The following is a 19,715-nucleotide window of genomic DNA, read 5'->3' as shown; positions in this document are numbered from 1 at the left end:
CACATATACCATCGCGCGAACTCCCTTCTTTGTAGTATCGCCAGCAGTTTCCAACGGCGGGACCTTGAAGCGGCACACTCCACTTCGATCGCAGCGCCGCCACAGCACTTTTTGTCGTCGCGCTCCTCACTGCAAAGCATGCGCCGCCCCAGCAGCCCGTACCCCTCCACCGTATTGTAGTAAACTAAAATGACCGCTCGACCGCGATAAACCGCCACATACGCAGTTGAAGCCGGTGTAGAACGCCGCCCTCGCCTCCCTCCTCTTCCCTCGGTGCCTCGCAACGTTGGGTGCCTCTCGGACGACGGAAGACGGCGCGCTTCCTCCCTGCTGCCCTCCCAATTTCGTGGGCGAGATTGATCGGCGATCGTCGGTTCACTTCGCACGCTTTCACTTGAATATACAGCGTAGGGCGTGCGGCGACGGTGTTATTGCCCTTGTATTTTCTATGGAGCATCACGGCGACGACGAAGGGGACGGTGGCGGCCGAAATGTGCCTGGAGTGTCCATATAAGTGCTAGGCCCATAAAGATGCTTCGCATTCAGATCTTTTTGGGCTGGAGATGATATCGTGAAAATGAGGCCGGACACTCACCATCTTCCTATAGGATTTCGTAGACGCCACCAAGTAGTGGAGAATTGGAAACGTTTTCCTCTCACATTTTTGTTAATTCAAAATGGCTGAGTATTCCCTGACGAGACTTTTCGACGTGGCTCTTTATGTCACTGTGTTAATGTGAAACTTGAATACATGTGTAAATTGTATATCACTGCATGGTCATCGGTAAGATTTTTGCGCGAAACAACCAGCTTTGATTTTCTGATTTCTTTAGCTTTCACATTACCAGCGCAAACAGAATTAAGCTGTGAGAGAGCTGGCGCAGCTATGTGTCTGCAGTGGAGTAAGGGGTAAGCGCTGGCTTCACCTATGCGCTTAATAATCTGATGGGGTTGCCACTCCAGAAATGTTTATTTTAAATCGGCTGAGTATTCAGGGATGCTAAATGGGAAAATAGACTGATATTAGTAAATAACTTATTCGAAAAGATTAAACTGATTTTATATGCAATAATACGTTTTGGAAAGGGTTCAAACAATATTTGAGAAACTTTACATAGTAACATTTTATTTGTAGCGAAGGCATTCGCAAGCAACAGTCTGCTTTAGAGGAGCACGCTTTTAATTTTCTTCTCTCTTTATTTGCATCCTCCATATAAATATTTTGGCCTCGATTCTCGTTTATCCCTCCCTTTCCCCTTTTACCACGTCTACTGGACTGTGCTGTGAGTTTACTAAAGCTTTGATATGGCGCAAGTTCGGAAATATATATCTGGGTTTTTTGTAGCCTGCGTTGTGAAGACAGTTGCTGCCGCTCTTTCGTTTCATTTCGTGCATTTAAAATATACAAGCTTCGGCGAATGCTTTCTCTGGCATATTTTATATCCTTTTCAGACGTGTGGAAATCTCCTCTGGATAATGGCTTTCATCATTATCAAAGCAGTAATGATACAAATAAGCTGAACAAACAAAGATACTTAAAGACGACACCCTAAGTCTGTGTTAACACCGACACCGACGAAGTCTGTGATATTTTGTTACGACTTGTTTTCGAGAAAAATAACTTTTTTTAGACGTACAGCTGCATCGTAACAAGCAACAAAAAAAAAACAAGCAAAACGAAAGTGTGGTATTCAAGTTCCCCCAGATAAATAGTGATGCCGAGGAAACGCCATGTGATGATCAACCTGTAAATATGTGTTCATAAAAACAAGAGATGTATTAATTTGGATTATCTAGAGGAATGGACTGTGTATCCATATTTATGAAGGTGCTTATGGAAGAATGTGCCCCTGTTAGTATGACCAAGGAAATACTTTTGCAGAATCGTAACAGGCTGGTTGACCATAACAAATTACATTAAGAGGTGTCAATAGGATTTTGTTGGGTCTGTCGAAGGTGCACATTTTATGCCTTATCAGGGTAGTTTGTTGGGCGAGTTGGTACGGGGTACTGTGTATTGGTTTCCAGCAAGCAATGTCTTTCCTTAGTTTTTCCTTCCTCTCGTGTTCCTTCGCTGTTCTACAATTCTGTTGTATGACGTCCCCTTGCTCAAATCGTTTTTATGGCCAGGAAAGTGGGCTGAACTGGACTGGTTGGTGCCTGTTTAGAAGTGGATCGAACAGCGCTACACGGGAAGGACGAAGTGAAGACGGCCTGCCCAGCGCTGTATCTTCACTTCGTCCTCCATATAGTGCTGTTAATTTCCCTTCTAAACATGTTGTGGCATATCTGACGGGGGGCATGAGAGTGATCTGGCATTTCTAGTAAAGTTATGTTTTGTCGTTTTCAAAATTGTACCACTAGAATAAGCTGTTCTCATAGTGATAATATTGCTTTGTTATCGCCAAGCGCCATTATTATCGCCGAAGGCTTATTATCGCCCAAATGAGCTTCGAAGTGCTATTGGTAGAGAGTAAAGCGAGCAGTTGAGTATGCCATCGGTTTGTTGCTTTCATGGTGACATAAGCGGTCGCTGCGGCCCTCCCTCGCTAACATTTGACAGCAGAAAAACACGTATCACTGTGATTGCAGCAAAACGTCTTGATTAGGCTGGCATTTCACATGCACCAAATATCATGGATGCAGTGCTAACAAGCGAATGGTGAAAATGATTAGGCACAAAGACGCACAGTTTGAAACAGCATACTCACAGCATTGGCCATGATGGCCAAGTAAGAGATTAGATCTTCGTTTTCTCCGAAGTGCTTATTATGAGCCTGGTCGGAAATTACATGGACCTCTAAGACAAACGTGTCAAAGGTAATTCGTTCCTCTTGGTTCCTGTAAGCTAAGGAAACGAGCCGACGTAAGCAATGTAATATTATTTTCTTTTTCAGAGTTGTCATTGTTTGAGTTGTTTATTCAACGCATAGAGCTTTTCGCGTGTAAGGTCGAAGGCTGAACGATCTCCAGTTACCTTGAGCGCGCCTCTAATTTCGCCTCTTCATTTTATCAAGCACAGATTCTTCAGTTATTGTGGTACTAATTACCACATCAGCGAAACACATAAGAACAGTCGGTCGTCAATATGCTTGAATAAGGTGAGTGAAAATGAGTGCGATATCGTTGAATAGCATTATTAATGCGCGAAATAACGTTGTCTGCAACATCTAACAGTTAAAACGTGTAATTTTATTCAGTATGCTTTGGGACAGCCTTCTGCGCATAAGAGTGACTCCGTTTTTTTTAGGTTTGCTCATACTTGCCAATTACGTGAGACTGATCGGATGCATGATTGTTTATTATTTGAAAAAGCAATTTTCACTGCGCTTTCTACTTCTTTATGCTTTATTTGAGGAAGTGCTATAATTTCCGCCATATGTTAAGTAGGCATACTGACCTTCATATTCTTTACCTTTGTGCGTGCCTGTGGGCTTGACTGAAAAGCAAATTGAGGCAACTGAGATGGAGCAAGCAGTCACATCTATACTGACAATTATACTGACAATTATACTGACAAGCACACAAGAAAAAGAACATGGGAATCATGTATTAGAGGGTAACACAAAGGATAAGTCTAGATTAGAACACGATGTTACAGTGCTCAAATAAGCATATTACATCTAGTGCAACAACAAGAAAATAATCTGTGAAGTGCCAGAAAACACACGCCCGCAGACACTATGGCGTAGCCAGAAATTTCGTTCGGGGGTGGGGTGGGGTGCGTGTTCACGTTGCATCTGTCACCTCGTTATAGAATTTCTCGAGGGATCAAACACATGTTTAATAACTGTATTGACATTGCCAAAGATATTTGAAACTAATTCTTGAACGCTACTCACAGTAACGACAATTAAAATATATATCGTTTAATGAAAGAATATATCCATATGTCTCAAAAATTGTGCAGGAAGTAACTGATATCGATGCTTCCATGTTTCTTGTCTGTTTAATAAGTAAATGTCACACATATTTTGGAACTATATCAGTTCGAAACCAGCAAAGCAGTGCATGGCACTGATATAAAAAACGTAAAGGCCGTGAAATGAACAAGTTGAGGACAAATATTTTAATGAAATATTGTCCCCCAAGAACCTTGTTTACATTTTTCTACATATGCAATGGCCAGTGAAAAATCTGAGTGACGCTGTGTCTTTCGTTCGAATATGTTGCGCAGGAGCAGCTGTCGCCAGTTGTGTATTGTGAGTAATCGCACCGACATTATAGTCACAAAATTGAACACATTTAAAAATCGGCATTCTGCAAAATCTACATTAGAAATGCGAAGAACAGAATTACACAAATGCGAAGATACACCTTCATAAAGGGTAAGAAAGTGGCACTGGAAAGAAAGTTCACTGCACGTATACAAAAAACCTAGCAACAAGGTATGTAAACATGGGTATAAGTCTGCAATAAATGTACATACGTATCTGAGCAAAAGTCACTGCATAAAATGTGTCAAACAAGGCAGATAAACATGTTGCGTAATCATATTCACAGATCACAGAATAGTAAGGCCCGTCCCCCCTCCCTGCACTCCCCCGAAGCACTGCGCGCGACGGAAGTCGGCGCGCTTTCTCCTCGCCTTTCTTTCTTGTGCACACACGAGCTACCCGCCATCGTGGGCTACCCCCTCCCCCCCCCCCCACCGCTTACACTCGCACATACAGCATACGGCATGGGGGTACTATGTTATCGCCCTTGCACTTTATACGCAACATGATGGCTACGGCCACTACAGGAAAGAGTCTGGAGTGTCCATATAATGGCTATCGCAATAATAAATTTATTCAGAAACTAAAGAGTATCGTACCCCATTGCTTTCTGTAAAAGAAGTAACAAAATCGAACTTTTACCATGCGACAATTCGCTGCGCCGCAACAATGTCTTTCTTTTCTTATGTGGTGTGGGGCCGACGAAATGAAACAAGAGAAACAAGGGAAAGCATGTTGGCCAGAATGAAATGCCTGCTTTGGTCCCCTAATGCGCTACTGAAAGAATATCCAAGAAAACGTCAGACGCTTAGCCTACAGAGAATCATACGCATATTGATCGGTATCCTACACAGGCGAGACAAAATACTTTCCGGAGAGGTTGCGATAACATCGCAGTGAAGTTGATGCCCTCAAGCGAATGCTTTGCAATCCGTGCAGTCCCCACAGTGATGGAGAGGAGCGACCATTGTTTTTTTTCTCGTCTGCTAGCCAGAAAGCGTCCAAAACTCAGCCAGGCCAAAATCCACCCTGCCAGAGAAAAAGGAACGCGCACCGAAGTGCGCCGCGCAGGGGTCGGGGCAACAACAAGAAAAAAAACGCATGCACTCTCGCTGGTTCTGGATATATATAAACCGGGGTGCGCTCGAAAAGCACAAGCCTCGTCACCCACTACAAACGGGACCAACGGGGCTAGTGCAGAGTAGAGTATAACCCCGGGTCGACGCTTGGCCAGCGTCACGACTCGTTAAATCGTCGTTTGCCGGCACTTTATTAAAGTTATTCCTATCCTATCCTATAAAGCGCCACAACGCAGGCAACTAGTATCCCAATTTTATTTGCCCACGTCCAGTGCGTGCAATATAAGGATCACCACAAATACGATGGCCTAGTTGTTTTCTTCTTTTAAGAGCATGAACTGGATCCTTATCTCTATTCAGCCTGATTTTGCGACTCGGAGCCTTTGGAATTAAGATAGAAATCACAGTGTTCCATTACCTGGAACTGTGTTCTGCCGCAATACACGGTCGCCACCCCATAGGTTTGTCGTAGTGGTGGTTGTATGGTATTATTTAATGCTGCTTGGACAACGTTTGACTTATGGCTTAAGTTGTATTGCGATCGCCAAGGAAAACATTTACATGCTACTGTGTTTCGCAGACACACGTGAAAAACATGACCGAGCCATTAAAATTGAGTGTGGTGAAACGGAAGGAAAGAACGTAGAAGTTTTAATTTTTTGACCTACTTCTTGTTACTCCCTCTTAAAAGTAAAAAAAATGCTTGCCTGAATCTTTGAAATTCTCTTTTGTCTCTTGCACTTCATATAATTTATGCAGCACTTGACCTTGCAGGGAACGTTCACCTTCTGGGAGAGGCTTAATTCTCAGGTTGCTGTTGAGGATCCCTTCCTATGACAAAAAGTGGGTGATACTCATCAGCAATACACGGAAAATGTGTGCGCTTGGTTTCTCATTTTCGAAGGCTGATGCTGTGAATGGCAACCACTGGATAGACGAGCAATATACCAAAAGCAAGGACTAAAACAATTTAGCCAAAACATAAGTCTCGTAGGAAAAAAACTGCCTTGTTGGAGTGACGCTTTTTCTCAAACGAGAAGGAGGTTAACCGAGGGGCTCGATTTGTATTAGTCATACCATAAGAAGCCAACAAACACTGACACCAAGGACAACATAGGTTATATTACTGGTGCTTATTAATTGAAATAAAGAAAGGATAAAAAAGGTTGTGGGATTGTTCCCCACCTGCAGCAAGTTGTTTTTTCATCCACTTTCATTTCCAATAATTTATCGTTTCTTCATTTCATTTAATAAGCATAAGTAATTTCCCCTCTGCTTGCCTTGGTGTCCGTGTTTGTTGGTCTGCACGTCAAGCCATTTATATTGACAGACACCATCTATTTAACATTTAGAACAGACACCATCTCTCTGTGGTCCTGGTGCAGAGTGTGTTCGTTGAGATGTGCAAGTATAAATAAACTAAACCGGCAACATTCTTTCAAAGTTATTTTATTATATAGATCAGAAAGAGAACTGCGCTATAAAAAACAAGAACTATAGCAAATTCTCGACCTTTCGCGCAATAAACTAAGCTTTGAAAGCAGAAATGAAACTGGCTTTCGTTAAGGGGGATTGATTCCACTGTTTGAGTGAGATATTTCTACTGGGTTGTAATGAAAGGCAGCAGCAATGGCTAAAAAGAACCTAGCGGTTCATCGGGAGCACTTGTGGGGCCTGAAAAGTAACGCTGGAATAAATTGTACGCGGTCAATAATCGCCGAAGTTAAACGTAGTTCTCTACATACTTTGAAGATTCGTCATTGTGAGTCAAGAGAAGTCGGCTGTGCTCGAGTTGGTTTGAGCATGTTACTCAAGTGCAGTCAACGATTTGTAGCCGTTTTTCACGCCGGCCTTTCAATAACATGAGTCCCTATCAACTTGATCAACTTTCACTAGAGTAGCAGCTTGGACTTGTTGGTTTTCCATGTTGGTGTTAACAACGCAAAACCTAGACGGCACACGAGACGAGAAGACTCGTCTCGCGTCCCTTCTACGTTTTGCGCTGTAAACACCAGGATCAACTTTCAGCCCTCCTGATTTTCGAGAATGCAGTACCTATTATAGGTTTAGCGACAAGCTTATAACCTGATTTTCAAATCATCTTATCAGGCTAAATAGCACAAGTACAAGGTACAAACGCATCTTTTTCGAGACCTATAACAAAATAGCAGCAATAACCTTATGAATGCTATCAACGGCTGAACAAGGCTGCAATAAAAAGAAATATGAAGTGGAATTTCTGATTTCATGTTCTCCCCAAAATACCCTTGCATGAAAGCAGCAGTACGGGCAGAGATCGCCTGCAGCATAAAAATGTTCGGTGCTTGTCTTGCATTTACTGCGCTGCCATTCACTACTTTGCTCTCTGCGGACCAATAGACTTTGAGAGAAAACTCACGACTTGCACTGTGCCATCTCTCTGGTGTACCATCACAGAGGATTGGTGGTTAGTGTCGTGGTATAAATCTTCCTGAATACTTGTTGTGTTTACCTAGAAAAATATTCAGCATGAATTCACCATGTTTTTTCACCATGAATTCGCTGTTGTAATATAGTACAGAAAAATTGCTGTACGGGCTTTCAGGTTTTTTATATTTATACGGAATTTATTCATTCTATCTTACCACCAAGAAAGCGTACATTTTGTTAGCACGGAAGCAATGACTACAAGGACAAAGAAGGGTTAATTCACAACTGCTCTTTATTCTGGAAAGATTGACATATATATCGAAACAAACGCACACGCACAATAAATAAGGAAGAAGAATTTCTGCAGATTAGCACATGGATAACATTTTAGAGTCAGCAGAGAAGGACCAAATAGAGACGCATACGCCATGGTGCACACCATCATGTGCATCACGGTACCTTCGTCTCTTTTCTATCGGCGGGCACTAAAATGCTATCGAAACTTATCATGCCACCATGACCAAAACACACAGTAGTGCTGCAGATTAGCAGGGTAAAATTGGACGTGCATAGCGATAGCCTAATATTCGATGCTCAATTGATGCTCTCTGTGCAATCCATCAATCAGAACTCGCGGCCGTTCAATATCCCAAACTTAGTTTCAAACCCAATTCCTTTCGGAATCAGGTAAGTGAAAACTGTCTGTCTACTGACATATTGATTGGTATTGACTTATTGTGTTTCCCACTACGGAAACGTTTCTGCTGATTTTATGTGCAATTAAGCTTCACAAGAGCGTGTGCTCATGAGAAAACCATTGCGCATTTCCTACTTTTTTAATTGAAAGCAGGCTTCGAACAACTTATATAGACAAAAACCCTTTTTCTAAGTTTATGTGAAGTAATCCTTAAACAATCTTTGACGCTATCAAAAAGAAGTAACATCACTCTTTTCGCGAGGTGCTGAGCTGTTAAAGAAAACAACCCACTTCTTCGAAACAATTTGAAGTGCGTTACTACTAAGAACAAATGCTGTTTCCAGCTCACTGCTTTTCGACGCAACAAAATCAATAGGAGACCACTCATTTCTCGATATAGGAGCGACACAGATGAAAAACTGTAGGTGCCCATCAATGCTCGTATTCTGAATTGTGCGCTCAATATTTGTAGAACAGAATTACATCACCATTGGGTCATGTCAATTAATCATCTCATAATTCATCATCATCATCATCATCATCAGCCTAGTTACGCCCACTGCAGGGCAAAGGCCTCTCCCATACTTCTCCAACTACCCCGGTCATGTACTAATTGTGGCCATGTTGTCCCTGCAAACGTGTTAATGTCATCCGCCCACCTAACTTTCTGCCGCCCCCTGCTACGCATCCCTTCCCTTGGAATCTAGTCCGTAACCCTTAGTGACCATCGGTTATCTTCCCTCCTCATTACATGTCCGGCCCATGCCCATTTCTTTTTCTTGATTTCAACTAAGATGTCGTTTACCCGCGTTTGTTGCCTCACCCAATCTGCTCTTTTCTTATCCCTTAACGTCACACCCATCATTCTTCTTTCCATAGCTCGTTGCGTCGTCCTCAATTTCAGCAGAACCCTTTTCGTAAGTCTCCAGGTTTCTGCCCCATATGTGAGTACTGGTAACACACAGCTGTTATACACTTTCCTTTTGAGGGATAGTGGCAACCTGCTGTTCATGATTTGAGAATGCCTCCCAAACGCACCCCAGCCCATTCTTATTCTTCTGGTTATTTCAGTCTCATGATCCGGATCCGTGGTCACTACCTGCCCTAAGTAGATGTAGTCCCTTACTCCTTCCAGTGCTTCGCTACCTATCGTAAACTGCTGTTCTCTTCCGAGCCTGTTAAACATTACTTTAGTTTTCTGCAGATTAATTTTCAGACCCACCCTTCTGCTTTGCCTCTCCAGGTCAGTGAGCATGCATTGCAATTGGTCTCCTGAGTTACTAAGCAAGGCAATATCATCAGCGAATCGCAAGTTGCTAAGGTATTCTCCATCAACTTTTATCCCCAATTCTTCCCACTCCAGGCCTCTGAATACCTCCTGTAAACATGCTGTGAATAGCATTGGAGATATCGTATCTCCCTGTCTGACGCCTTTCTTTATAGGGATTTTGTTGCTTTCTTTGTGGAGGACTACGGTGGCTGTGGAGCCGCTATAGATATCTTCCAGTATCTTTACATACCAGATCTCATAATTATCACGCGATTATTTTGCATTATACGTACATCACTTTTTTATCTCAATGCGCCATCTAAGTCAGAAAAGTGTCATCCAAATAATAAACTCATCCAGTAAAAACACCTCGCACTTACTGCTTCCAGCTGGGTGCTCTCTTTGCTGTTGGTAGCAAACAAGAGTGTCTCTGCGAGAACCGAGCTTTTTTTGAGATTAAGTGTGATGTCTTCAGTGAGCCTGATTACTAAATGTTTCTCAGTTGTCCGCCCTTCCAATATAGTAGGGTAGACAAATAATTCCTTTTCTGTTCGAATAAAATGATGAAAACACCAGTGAGTCACCTAAGATATCGTACTTTGATGATTAGAACAAAAATTATTTAGATATGTTTAATAATTCGTAGGTTTCACGTGCCGAAACAACAATCTGATTATGAGGCATGCCCTAGCGGGGCACTCTGGATTGATTTTGATCACTTGGGGTTCTTTAACGTGCACGCAAATCTAAGTGCACAGAGCGTTTTCGCACTGTGCTTCCTTCGAAATACGATAGTCGCAGTCGCAATCAAACTGTCTGCCTAGAGTTTAGCAGCGCAACACCGCATCAATAAGCTACTACGACAAGTACTCGAGTATTTTAAGTAATCTACTTGTTAATAGGTTAGATGTAATGACACGCTGGCAACTGTTCTTGTCGGCTTTCAAGACAGCAATAAATTTTGTATGAAGGATTGGTAACAAGAACACATAAAATTTACTTTTATAATGTGAGGGGCACCATGGTGTAAGTACAGAAAGCACGTTTTGCGCTTTGTTGGCACCTCACAAAACACTAGCACTATTATCCCCAGCGTGACTGTTTCCCTCAGTGGTCATAGTGTTCTAAGCGGGGTAATTATAACAACGTACACAATGGGAAAAAGGGAAGTAAACATGTAGGACGCACAGAATAATTTGAATGTAAGCCATTGCCTCCGGATGTACACTGCTCAACGACTCCAACCAAATGCAATCATCAAATCCAATTCTTATTCTGTTTACATACAGATCGAAGGACAGCGAAAAAAGCTGTTTTAGAACAGGTGGACTATTTTGCAGCTGTCCGATAAATTTCGGAGCGGTAACGGCACATCGTTAAAAAAGAGAAGGAACACTACACATGGGGTGCATTACAGTAACATATACAGACTAGAAAATGAAAGCGTCCAGGTAAAGCAGAGTTACGAACAGTTTGAATCAATATCTGTTCTAGAAAACGCAACACAAACATTTTTGAAACTTCAAGAAGCTTGAATACAATAAAGATAAAATTAAATACAAGATATCTGAATAACAGCCCTGCGCAATGGAAACACACAAAAGAAACAGGTATAAGACCGATAAATACAACTAATTAATACAACTACATACAAGACTATTGATTTCTCACTGAAACACACTGCGTAGTGCAAGAAGAAACCTGGGAAACATGTTTAAGTACTTCAAGTATCAAGTCTTCAAGTTGCTCTATATAATTTGTGGATATCTCTGCATGCACAATAAAAATTATAAGGATAAAAAAGTGTCAACCAAGTGTCGGCGCTAAACGAGACATGGTCGACAACATATTTGTTGAAATGATACCAGGAGCGAACCTTAAATTGAATTTAAATGTGAGGTTTTACGTGCCAAAACCACGATTTCAATATGAGGGACGCCATAGTGGAGATCTCCAGGTTAATTTTGACCACCATGGAATCTTCAAAATGCCCCCAAAACTCGAGATATGGGCAGGAATAAATATTGAGTATATGCCTTACTTGTGACTATTTTCCTGTTTATGAGTCACTTCGTTATCTCTATGGAGTCATATCTCACGCAGAAATACGTTAATGCGCACCGGATCTCCTTGGCAATTCTGCAACCTAGGAGACGCTCTTCAAGAGTCTCCGCAGCCATGCATCTTTTGTAACCGCCAAACGCTACTCGATATCCTGCGGTAGAACGTTCATCGACGAGCGGCAACATACCTAGTGACACCTACGTATAGACTCAAACTTTGTGACACCTACGTATAGTGACACCTACGTATAGACTCAATATGGTTCGTTGGAGAGCAGCCCATCCCCACTGGCACCTAGCCATTGACCAAAGTTGGCGTGAAAGAGGCCCGTTGAAGAGCAGTACACACCAAGTGGCACACACCCAGTTACTTAAGTTGGTCCACTAAAGGTTGATTTAGAACCTGATTCATCCAGCACAACAGCCGTGTATTCTACCCCTTAGACCATGTATTAGCTAGTGACCAAAGTTGCAAAAATGTTACTTAACCCCTTCATGTGTTGTGCACACAATTGTGCACGCTAAGCTATGGTGCATCAGAAATAAAAGCGCAGACGAATATAATTAGAATTTAGTATGCATTGCATGCATTTTGAAACACTTCTCATTGGACTTGTGCTGCAAGTTTGAATAATATGTGTAAAGTGCTTTGGTAAAATGAGTTAGATGGCAGATAGTTGAGCGCTTGCTGTCAGTGTCAGTATGTAGTTATGCAGCGAGTTCACTTCTTTCATTTTTTTACTATGTTTTGCACCAGGCATATTTTTCAAGTGGCTTCACAGGTTCTCCCCATGTATGATAGACACGAAATAGTTCATGTTATCACATTTCCTGTGAAGTTCTCGTATAGAGTTCCCATTATGTAAACTCGAGAACGCTCACTAAAATCCTAACCCTTTCTGCTTCTGTAGGCTTTTTATGATTCTTGAAATGCAGGACTTGTGGCGAAACTGCATTTTCAATGAACAGAAATATTTGATGCCAGAAGGGGTGAAGAGCGGCACACACCAATGCCACCTAGCGATTCTCCCAAGTTAGTGTGAAAGAGGTCCGCTGAAGAGCTTTATACGCCAAGTGGCACACACCCAGTTACCTAAGTTGGTCATCTAATGGTTGATTTGGAACCCGATTCATTCAGCACTATAGTCCGATGATGTACCCCTTAGACCATGGATAAACCAGTACCCGAAGTTAGCGTAAAAAAGGCTCGTTGAACATCAGTACAAACTAAGTGGCATACACCCAGTTACCCACGTCGCTCATCTAATAATTGATTTCGAAGTCGACTTATTCAGCACAACAGCCCGATGCTCTATGCTTTAGACCAAGCACTAGCCAGTGATCCAAGTTGGTGTAAAAATGTTCGTTAACAGCGCCACATACCAATGGCAACTAGTCATTGACCCTTGTTGGCATGAAAGAGGCCCGTTGAAGAGCACCACACAAGTGGCACACACCCAGTTACCTGAGTTGGTCCTCTAATGGTTCATTTCGAACAGGATTTTTTCCGTGCAACAGCGCGAAGCTGTATCCCCCAAATCATGGACTAGCCATTGACCCATGTTTGCATAAAAATGTTTGTTAAAAGTGGCTCATACCAATAGTACCTAGGCATTGTACAAGTTGGCGTGAAAGAGGTCCGTTGAAGCGCAGAACACGTTAAGTGGCACACACCCAGTTACATAAGTTGGTCCTGTAATGGTTGATTTCGAACACGATTTATTCAGCACAACTGCCAGATGCTGTACCTCTTAGACCATGGACTAGCCATTCGCCCCAATTGGCATGAAATGTTCAAGAGTGGCACATACCAATGGCACCTAGCCATTTACCCATGTTCGCGTGAAAAAGATCCGTTGAAGAGCACTACACAACAAATGGTACACACTGTTTTCTTAGTTGGCTCTCTAAAGGTTGATTTCGAACGAAATTCATTCAGCAGAAGACCCACATGCTGTATTACTTAGACCATGGACTTGCTATTGACTCAAGTGCGCGTGAAAGATATTCGTTGAAGAGCTGTACGCACCAAGTGACATCTACCTAGTTACCTACGCTGATTCTCTAGCGGTGCATTTTGAACCAGATTCATTCACCACAATAGCCCGATGCACTACCCTTTATATCACGGAATAGCCAGTGAGCCAAGTTGGTGTAAAAATGTTCGTTAAGGGTGGCCCATAGCCCATGGTACCAAGCCATTGACCCATGTTAGTGTGAGAGAGGTCTGTTGATGAGCAGTAAACACGAAGTAGCACACACCCGGCTTCCTCAGTTGGTCTCTAATGATTGATTTCGAATCCGATTCATTCAGCCCAAGAGCCTGATGGCTTGGACCATGGATTAGCGTGTTACCCAGGTTGGCGTAAAATGTTCGTTAAGAGCGGAACATGCCAATAACACCTAGCCACTAAACCAACTTGGCCTTAAAGAGCTCTGTTGAAGAGCAGTACACACCAAGTGGCACACTTGTTCACCTAAGTTGGTCCTCTAATATTTGATCTCGAACCCGATTCATTGAACATACTAGCCTGATGCTGTATCCCTTATACCATGGACCAACCATTGACCGAAGTTGGCGGGAAAGATCTCCGTTGAACACCAGTGCAGGCCAAGTGGCATACAGCCAGTTAACTAAGTTGTTCCTCTAATGGTTGATTTCGAACCCAATTCACTCAACACAACAGCCTGATTCTCTGCCCTTCAGACCATGGACTAGCCAGTGACCCAAACTGACGTAAAAAAGTTTGTTAAGGGCGGCCTATACCAATGGCACCTATTCATTGATCCCAAGTTGGTGTGAAAGAGATCGTTTGAAGAGCAGTACACACCAAGTGGCATACACTCAGAGACCTAAGTTGGTCTTCTTATGATTATTAAACCTGATTCATTCAGCACAACAGCCAGATGGTGTACACCTTAGATGATGGACTAACCACTGACCCAAATTGGTGTAAAAATGTTCGTTAAGAGCGGCACATACCCATGCACCTAACCATGGACCCAAGTCGGCGTCAAAGAGGTCCATTGAAGAGCAGTACACAACAAATGACGTACGCCCCGTTACCTAAGTCGATCCTCTAATGGTTGATTTCGAACGAAATTCATTCCGCACAACAGCCCGATGCTCTACCCCTTAGACGATGGCTTAGTAATTACACCAAATTGCCATAAAAATGTTCAAGAACGGCAAATACCAATGGCAACTAGCGATTGATCCATGTTGGCGTGAAAAATGTCCATTGAACAGCGCTACACAAGTGTCATACACCCAGTTACCTGGTTTCGTCCTTCAATGGTTGATTTCAAACCGGATTCATAGAGCATAGCAGCAAGATGGACTAGCCAGTGGCCCAAACTGGCGTAAAAATTCTCCTTACAAGCGGCACATACCGATTTCGCCTCGCTATTGGCACAAGTGAGCGTAAAAGAGGTCCGTTGAAGAGCAGTACCCAAGCGTCGTATACTCAGTTACCTAAGTTCGTCATCTAATGGTTGATTTCGAACTCGATCCATTCAGCACTATAGCCTGATGCTGTACCCCTTGGAACATGGACCAGCCATTGACCCAAGTTGGCGTGAGGGAGGTCCGTTGAATACCAGTACACACCACGTAGCATACACCCAGTCACCGAAGTTGGTCCTCTGATGGCTAATTTCGAACCCGACTCGTTCAGCACAAGAGCCCGTTTCTCTACCCTTTAGACCATGGACTAGCCAGTGAACCAAATAGAGTAAAAATGTTGGTTAAGAGCGGCACATACCAATGTTACATAGGCATTGACCCAAGTTAGTGTGAAAGAGGTCCGTTGAAGAGCAGTACGCATCAAGTGTCATACACCATGTTAGCTAAGTTCCTGCTCTGATGATTGCTTTTCGACCCGATTCATTCAGCAGAACAGCCAGATGGTGTACTTCTTAGAAAACGGACCAACCATTCCCCCAAGATGGCATAAAAATGTTCATTCATAAGAGCGTCACATACCAATGGCACATAGCCCCTGATCCAAGTTGGCATGAAAGAGGTTCATTGAAGAGCAGTGCCCACCAAGTGGCATTCAACCAGTTACCTAAGTAGGTCCTCAATGGCTGAGTTCGAACTCGATTCATTCAGCACAACAGCCGGATCCTTTAACCCTTAGATCATGGGCTAGCCAGTGACCCAAGTTGGCATGCGTCGGCCATAATGGCTAGAGATGGACATAGATAGATCGATAGATGGATAAATAGATAGATCGATAGATAGATAGTTGATAGATAGATAGATAGATAGATAGATAGATAGATAGATAGATAGATAGATAGATAGATAGATAGATAGATAGATAGATAGATAGATAGATAGATAGATAGATAGATAGATAGATAGATAGATAGATAGATAGATAGATAGATAGATAGATAGATACCGGAAAGTGCCTGAGTTATCCTATGAAGTCTAAGTGAATCAAACTGATTAAGCAACAGTAACAAGAACGACATAAGCTAATTTACATAAAATTATTAACACTCTCATGAATAAGTGCCTTGTACATGTGTTATTAGTACCCAACAATGCCACTGTCCTCAAGAAATTTTCTCAATGCTATAAAATTGCCCTGTTGCGTCACCATTGTTGGCGTAAGTTCCTTGAGATCAAATAGAACAAAGCGTACGCTTGTTTATTTTCTAAATTTTAGCGAACAGAGCAGTACACGTTGTTTCACTGAATAGGCCAGGTGCAGCAACAATAAAATTATATGTTTTAGCATTATATAGTAATCCCCTCATTTGGACGCCTGAAAAGCAGAACTTACCCATCTCGGTGGCTTAGCGGCTATGGCGTTGATCTGCTACTCACGAATTCGCGAGTGAGGTTACCGATAGCAACAGCCACCTTTCTATGAAGACAAAACGTTAGGGGCGCACTAAATAATTTCTGGTGGTTGAAATTATTCGGAGTGTTCCACTACATCGAGGCGCGTAATCATATAGTGATTCTGGCAAGTGAAACCCCAGAACAGTATGTGCGGTCATTAAAAGCGCAATTTTACACCTACCAGCGTAAGAATATGCTGCCAATCGAAGCAACACGATGAGGGCTAGCATTTTGCAGCGGTCCTCGCTCGCTATGCACACCTGTGCAGCTGAAACACTGTGCGTTTGCGAATCTTGGAAACACCGTTATATAGACCGTGCACTTCAAAAAAAGATGGTAAGCTTGAGTCTCCTTGTATATCATGGGAAGTTGCAGTACCGGTAAGTACACCAGGAGTACTAGATCAATCAATATGCTTGTATGCCTTGAAGTTAAACCTTTTCACTGTCGAGGGCGTGATGTTAACCTCAGCGGCTGACAGGAGGGAGATGGGTTTCACCTGTTAGTGGGAAATGTCTAGAAGACACGTTGCATCAGCCGTCCATCAACTCTTTCAGTGAGAAATGAAGCCGTACCCAGGCGGTCTTGATGCAAGAAAACATTTAAATTTAGCTGTGGACGCCTAGTTAACTCGTATACTCTCCATAATTCAGGCATGACGTGCACTTTGGTATAAGGACGGAAAAAGATGTGCCCGCTAGGTCGTATCATGGTCGTATCGTCGTATCAGCCCGTCGCAAAGAGGTTGCCCCATCTCAGACGTACGTAAAAGCATATTTGACAGAATAAGCTCAGTGAACGTCATCAGGAAACAATAGCAAATAAAAAAATATATGGACCGTCTCCTAGGTGTGGCATTTGCGTCCTGACAATGTAATATCTATTCGGCTGCAAACACAGCAGAATGCGTCTCAATTTCCTTTCCAGCTTTACGCTTTGCAAGCTGCATTTGCAACGTTGTTCCGCTGGTCGGCGTTTGTATATGTTATACCTATCTAAACGAACAACAAAACTTGCCTAATTCTGCATTGTATTTTTCTTGTTTGCGTGTAAAGCAGCTGCAAGTTTTGGAGAGGCCTGGTAAATAAATAAAAACATTGAAAATCCCTAGATGTGAGCTTAGTGGTTGCCGCGTAGCATATTTAGGGCATTGCTAGTACAACAGGTCTCTGTGAAATAGTGAACCGGGCGTTGTTCCTAAGCACAGCTCGATTAAATAAGACTTTTTCAAATTGATATCCACATACTTTGTATTGCAAATGGCGGAAACGGGAGAAGAGGACAAAAAAAAAGGAGACAAAGCAAGGGTTACTTAAATTTTTTGTTTCGAAGACATAGGATCCTTAGGTTGTCCCGACGAAAGCATGAACAATTTGACAAAAAGAAATCTAATCATTTTCTGCAGATGAAATCAAGTGTTTGACCAAATCTCGTTTCGTCAGAAATTAACGGCATAATGGGCCATCAAAACTCTCTGCAGGAAAAACGACATTGCGATTTTGCCAGCTGAGAAGGGTAATGCGACAGTTAAGAACACCAACAGACGTTTTCCGATTCGTGCCGCCGGAACACACGTCACTTTACTATTCACTTCTTGGCCACAACGACTACGCTCTGGCACTGTATGGTCTCCCGAAAATCCACCAGTCAAGCACTCCGATGCGGCCCATTGCGGATTTCACGCGTTCCCCTCTGTGCATACTGCCCAATTAACTACCTTCACCGTGTGTGGGCTGCACTTATTGCGTGTGGCCCCAAGTTTATTCGCAACTCACAGGACTTCATTGACAAGGTAGGCCACCTCACGGTGGATGATGATGAAGTCATGGTGCCATTTGACGTGGTTTCCCTTTTCACTTGTGTCGCTGCGGCCCGTGCAGTGAACGCGCATACAAAGCTGCCCTATTGGCTGACGAGAAGATTTGTGAACGTACGGCAGTATAAGTCCAGTACCACGCCAGATTACTGAAATATTGCTTGAAAAATACTTACTGCAATTTCTGCGGTGTCACAAGCGAGTACATGGTACACCTATGGGCTCGTCAATTTCTGTAACCACTGCAAATCTGGATATGGGTTCCGTGTAAAGCCGGGCCTTCGCTTCCGTTTATCCTCCTCCCGAACTCTTCTTGCGCTACGTTGACGATTGCTTTTGCATCATAAAAAAAGACGCCTTGGCTGCCTTCACAAGTCGCCTCAATAGCATTGAGGAAGCCATAACTTACACTGTCGAAGAGGAGGATTCCGGACGCCTACCTTTTCTACACGTGGCGGTAGAACGGGACAGACAGCGGTTATCTTTCAAAGTTCACAGGAAGGACCCGTACACAGGGCGGTAACTTCACTTCACTTCTTCGAACCATGTTTGCCACTAGCGGTCCGTGGCATTATCATTATTGCAGAGAGCCCGAAGGATTTGTGTTAAGCCATAAAACTTGGTTTCTGATTTGGCCTGCATACGACGCGTGCTTGGCGCATGCAGCTACCCAAAAAGCTTTATTGCTTCTTCAGAAAAAAAGAGACTCACGCCCTAGGGTCTCACGTGATTCCTCCGGCCAACGTCGCGCCACTATACCACATGTTCCCGACATCAGCGAGCATGTCAACGTAAAGGACATACTAAGAAAGGGAACGTTTGCTGCCGTTCTATATAAGATACCGTGCGCGGACTGCATTTACGTTTACGTTGGTGAAAGTCGCAGTTTCGAGCCGCGACTAAAGGAGCGCATTAACCATGTCAAAAAGAAAAGAAAGGTCACTTCCAGTGCAATCGCTGAACACGCAGAATCTAAGCAACACGATTTCAACTGGAGCGAAGCTTCAGTCATCGCCAAAGAAAAAAAGTGGAAGAAGCGACAGTATTTGGAATCCCTGACTATTCAAATAACAGCACACGCGCTTAACAGAAACGATGGCAAACTCCCTCCAACATATGCAAGTGTCTGAAGCGATTATTCACGCGGAAATAGGCTGAAGCTTTCTTTACTCTCAGTTCAGTGAACACGGCTTCCGTGTGGAAGCCAAAACATATCAGATTTTTTCGACAACGCCATTTTGGTCAGCGTTCCGTTTTTTTCCCCATTATGCTATTTTCTGCAGATGAAGCCACCCGAACACAGTTA

The 19,715-nt window shown here is 43.0% G+C and overlaps 1 protein-coding gene across 2 annotated transcripts in view; it reads right to left on the bottom strand.

Annotated features, from left to right (window-relative positions):
• LOC142564210 (venom metalloproteinase antarease-like TfasMP_A) overlaps nucleotides 1–16,932 on the bottom strand; it is a 35,511-nt gene extending 18,579 nt beyond the window's left edge. The window contains exons 1-6 of one of the 2 annotated variants that reach the window (XM_075675117.1): nucleotides 16,775–16,932; nucleotides 10,053–10,219; nucleotides 7,695–7,787; nucleotides 6,004–6,127; nucleotides 3,401–3,439; nucleotides 2,712–2,848 (exon numbers count right to left, since the gene is read on the bottom strand). In XM_075675117.1, coding sequence (XP_075531232.1) covers nucleotides 2,712–2,848; nucleotides 3,401–3,439; nucleotides 6,004–6,127; nucleotides 7,695–7,787; nucleotides 10,053–10,219; nucleotides 16,775–16,823 — 609 coding nt within the window. In that variant the 5' untranslated portion in view covers nucleotides 16,824–16,932. The remainder of the gene's footprint in view (nucleotides 1–2,711; nucleotides 2,849–3,400; nucleotides 3,440–6,003; nucleotides 6,128–7,694; nucleotides 7,788–10,052; nucleotides 10,220–16,774) is intronic. The other variant, XM_075675118.1, reaches the window with a different exon arrangement.
• Between the last annotated feature and the right edge of the window lie 2,783 nt (nucleotides 16,933–19,715).

Source organism: Dermacentor variabilis, chromosome 11 (assembly GCF_050947875.1).
Source record: "Dermacentor variabilis isolate Ectoservices chromosome 11, ASM5094787v1, whole genome shotgun sequence".
Classification (NCBI taxonomy): Eukaryota; Metazoa; Arthropoda; class Arachnida; order Ixodida; family Ixodidae; genus Dermacentor; species Dermacentor variabilis.
Note: the sequence above shows the minus strand (reverse complement) of the source record. Positions and strands in the feature narration are given on the sequence as shown.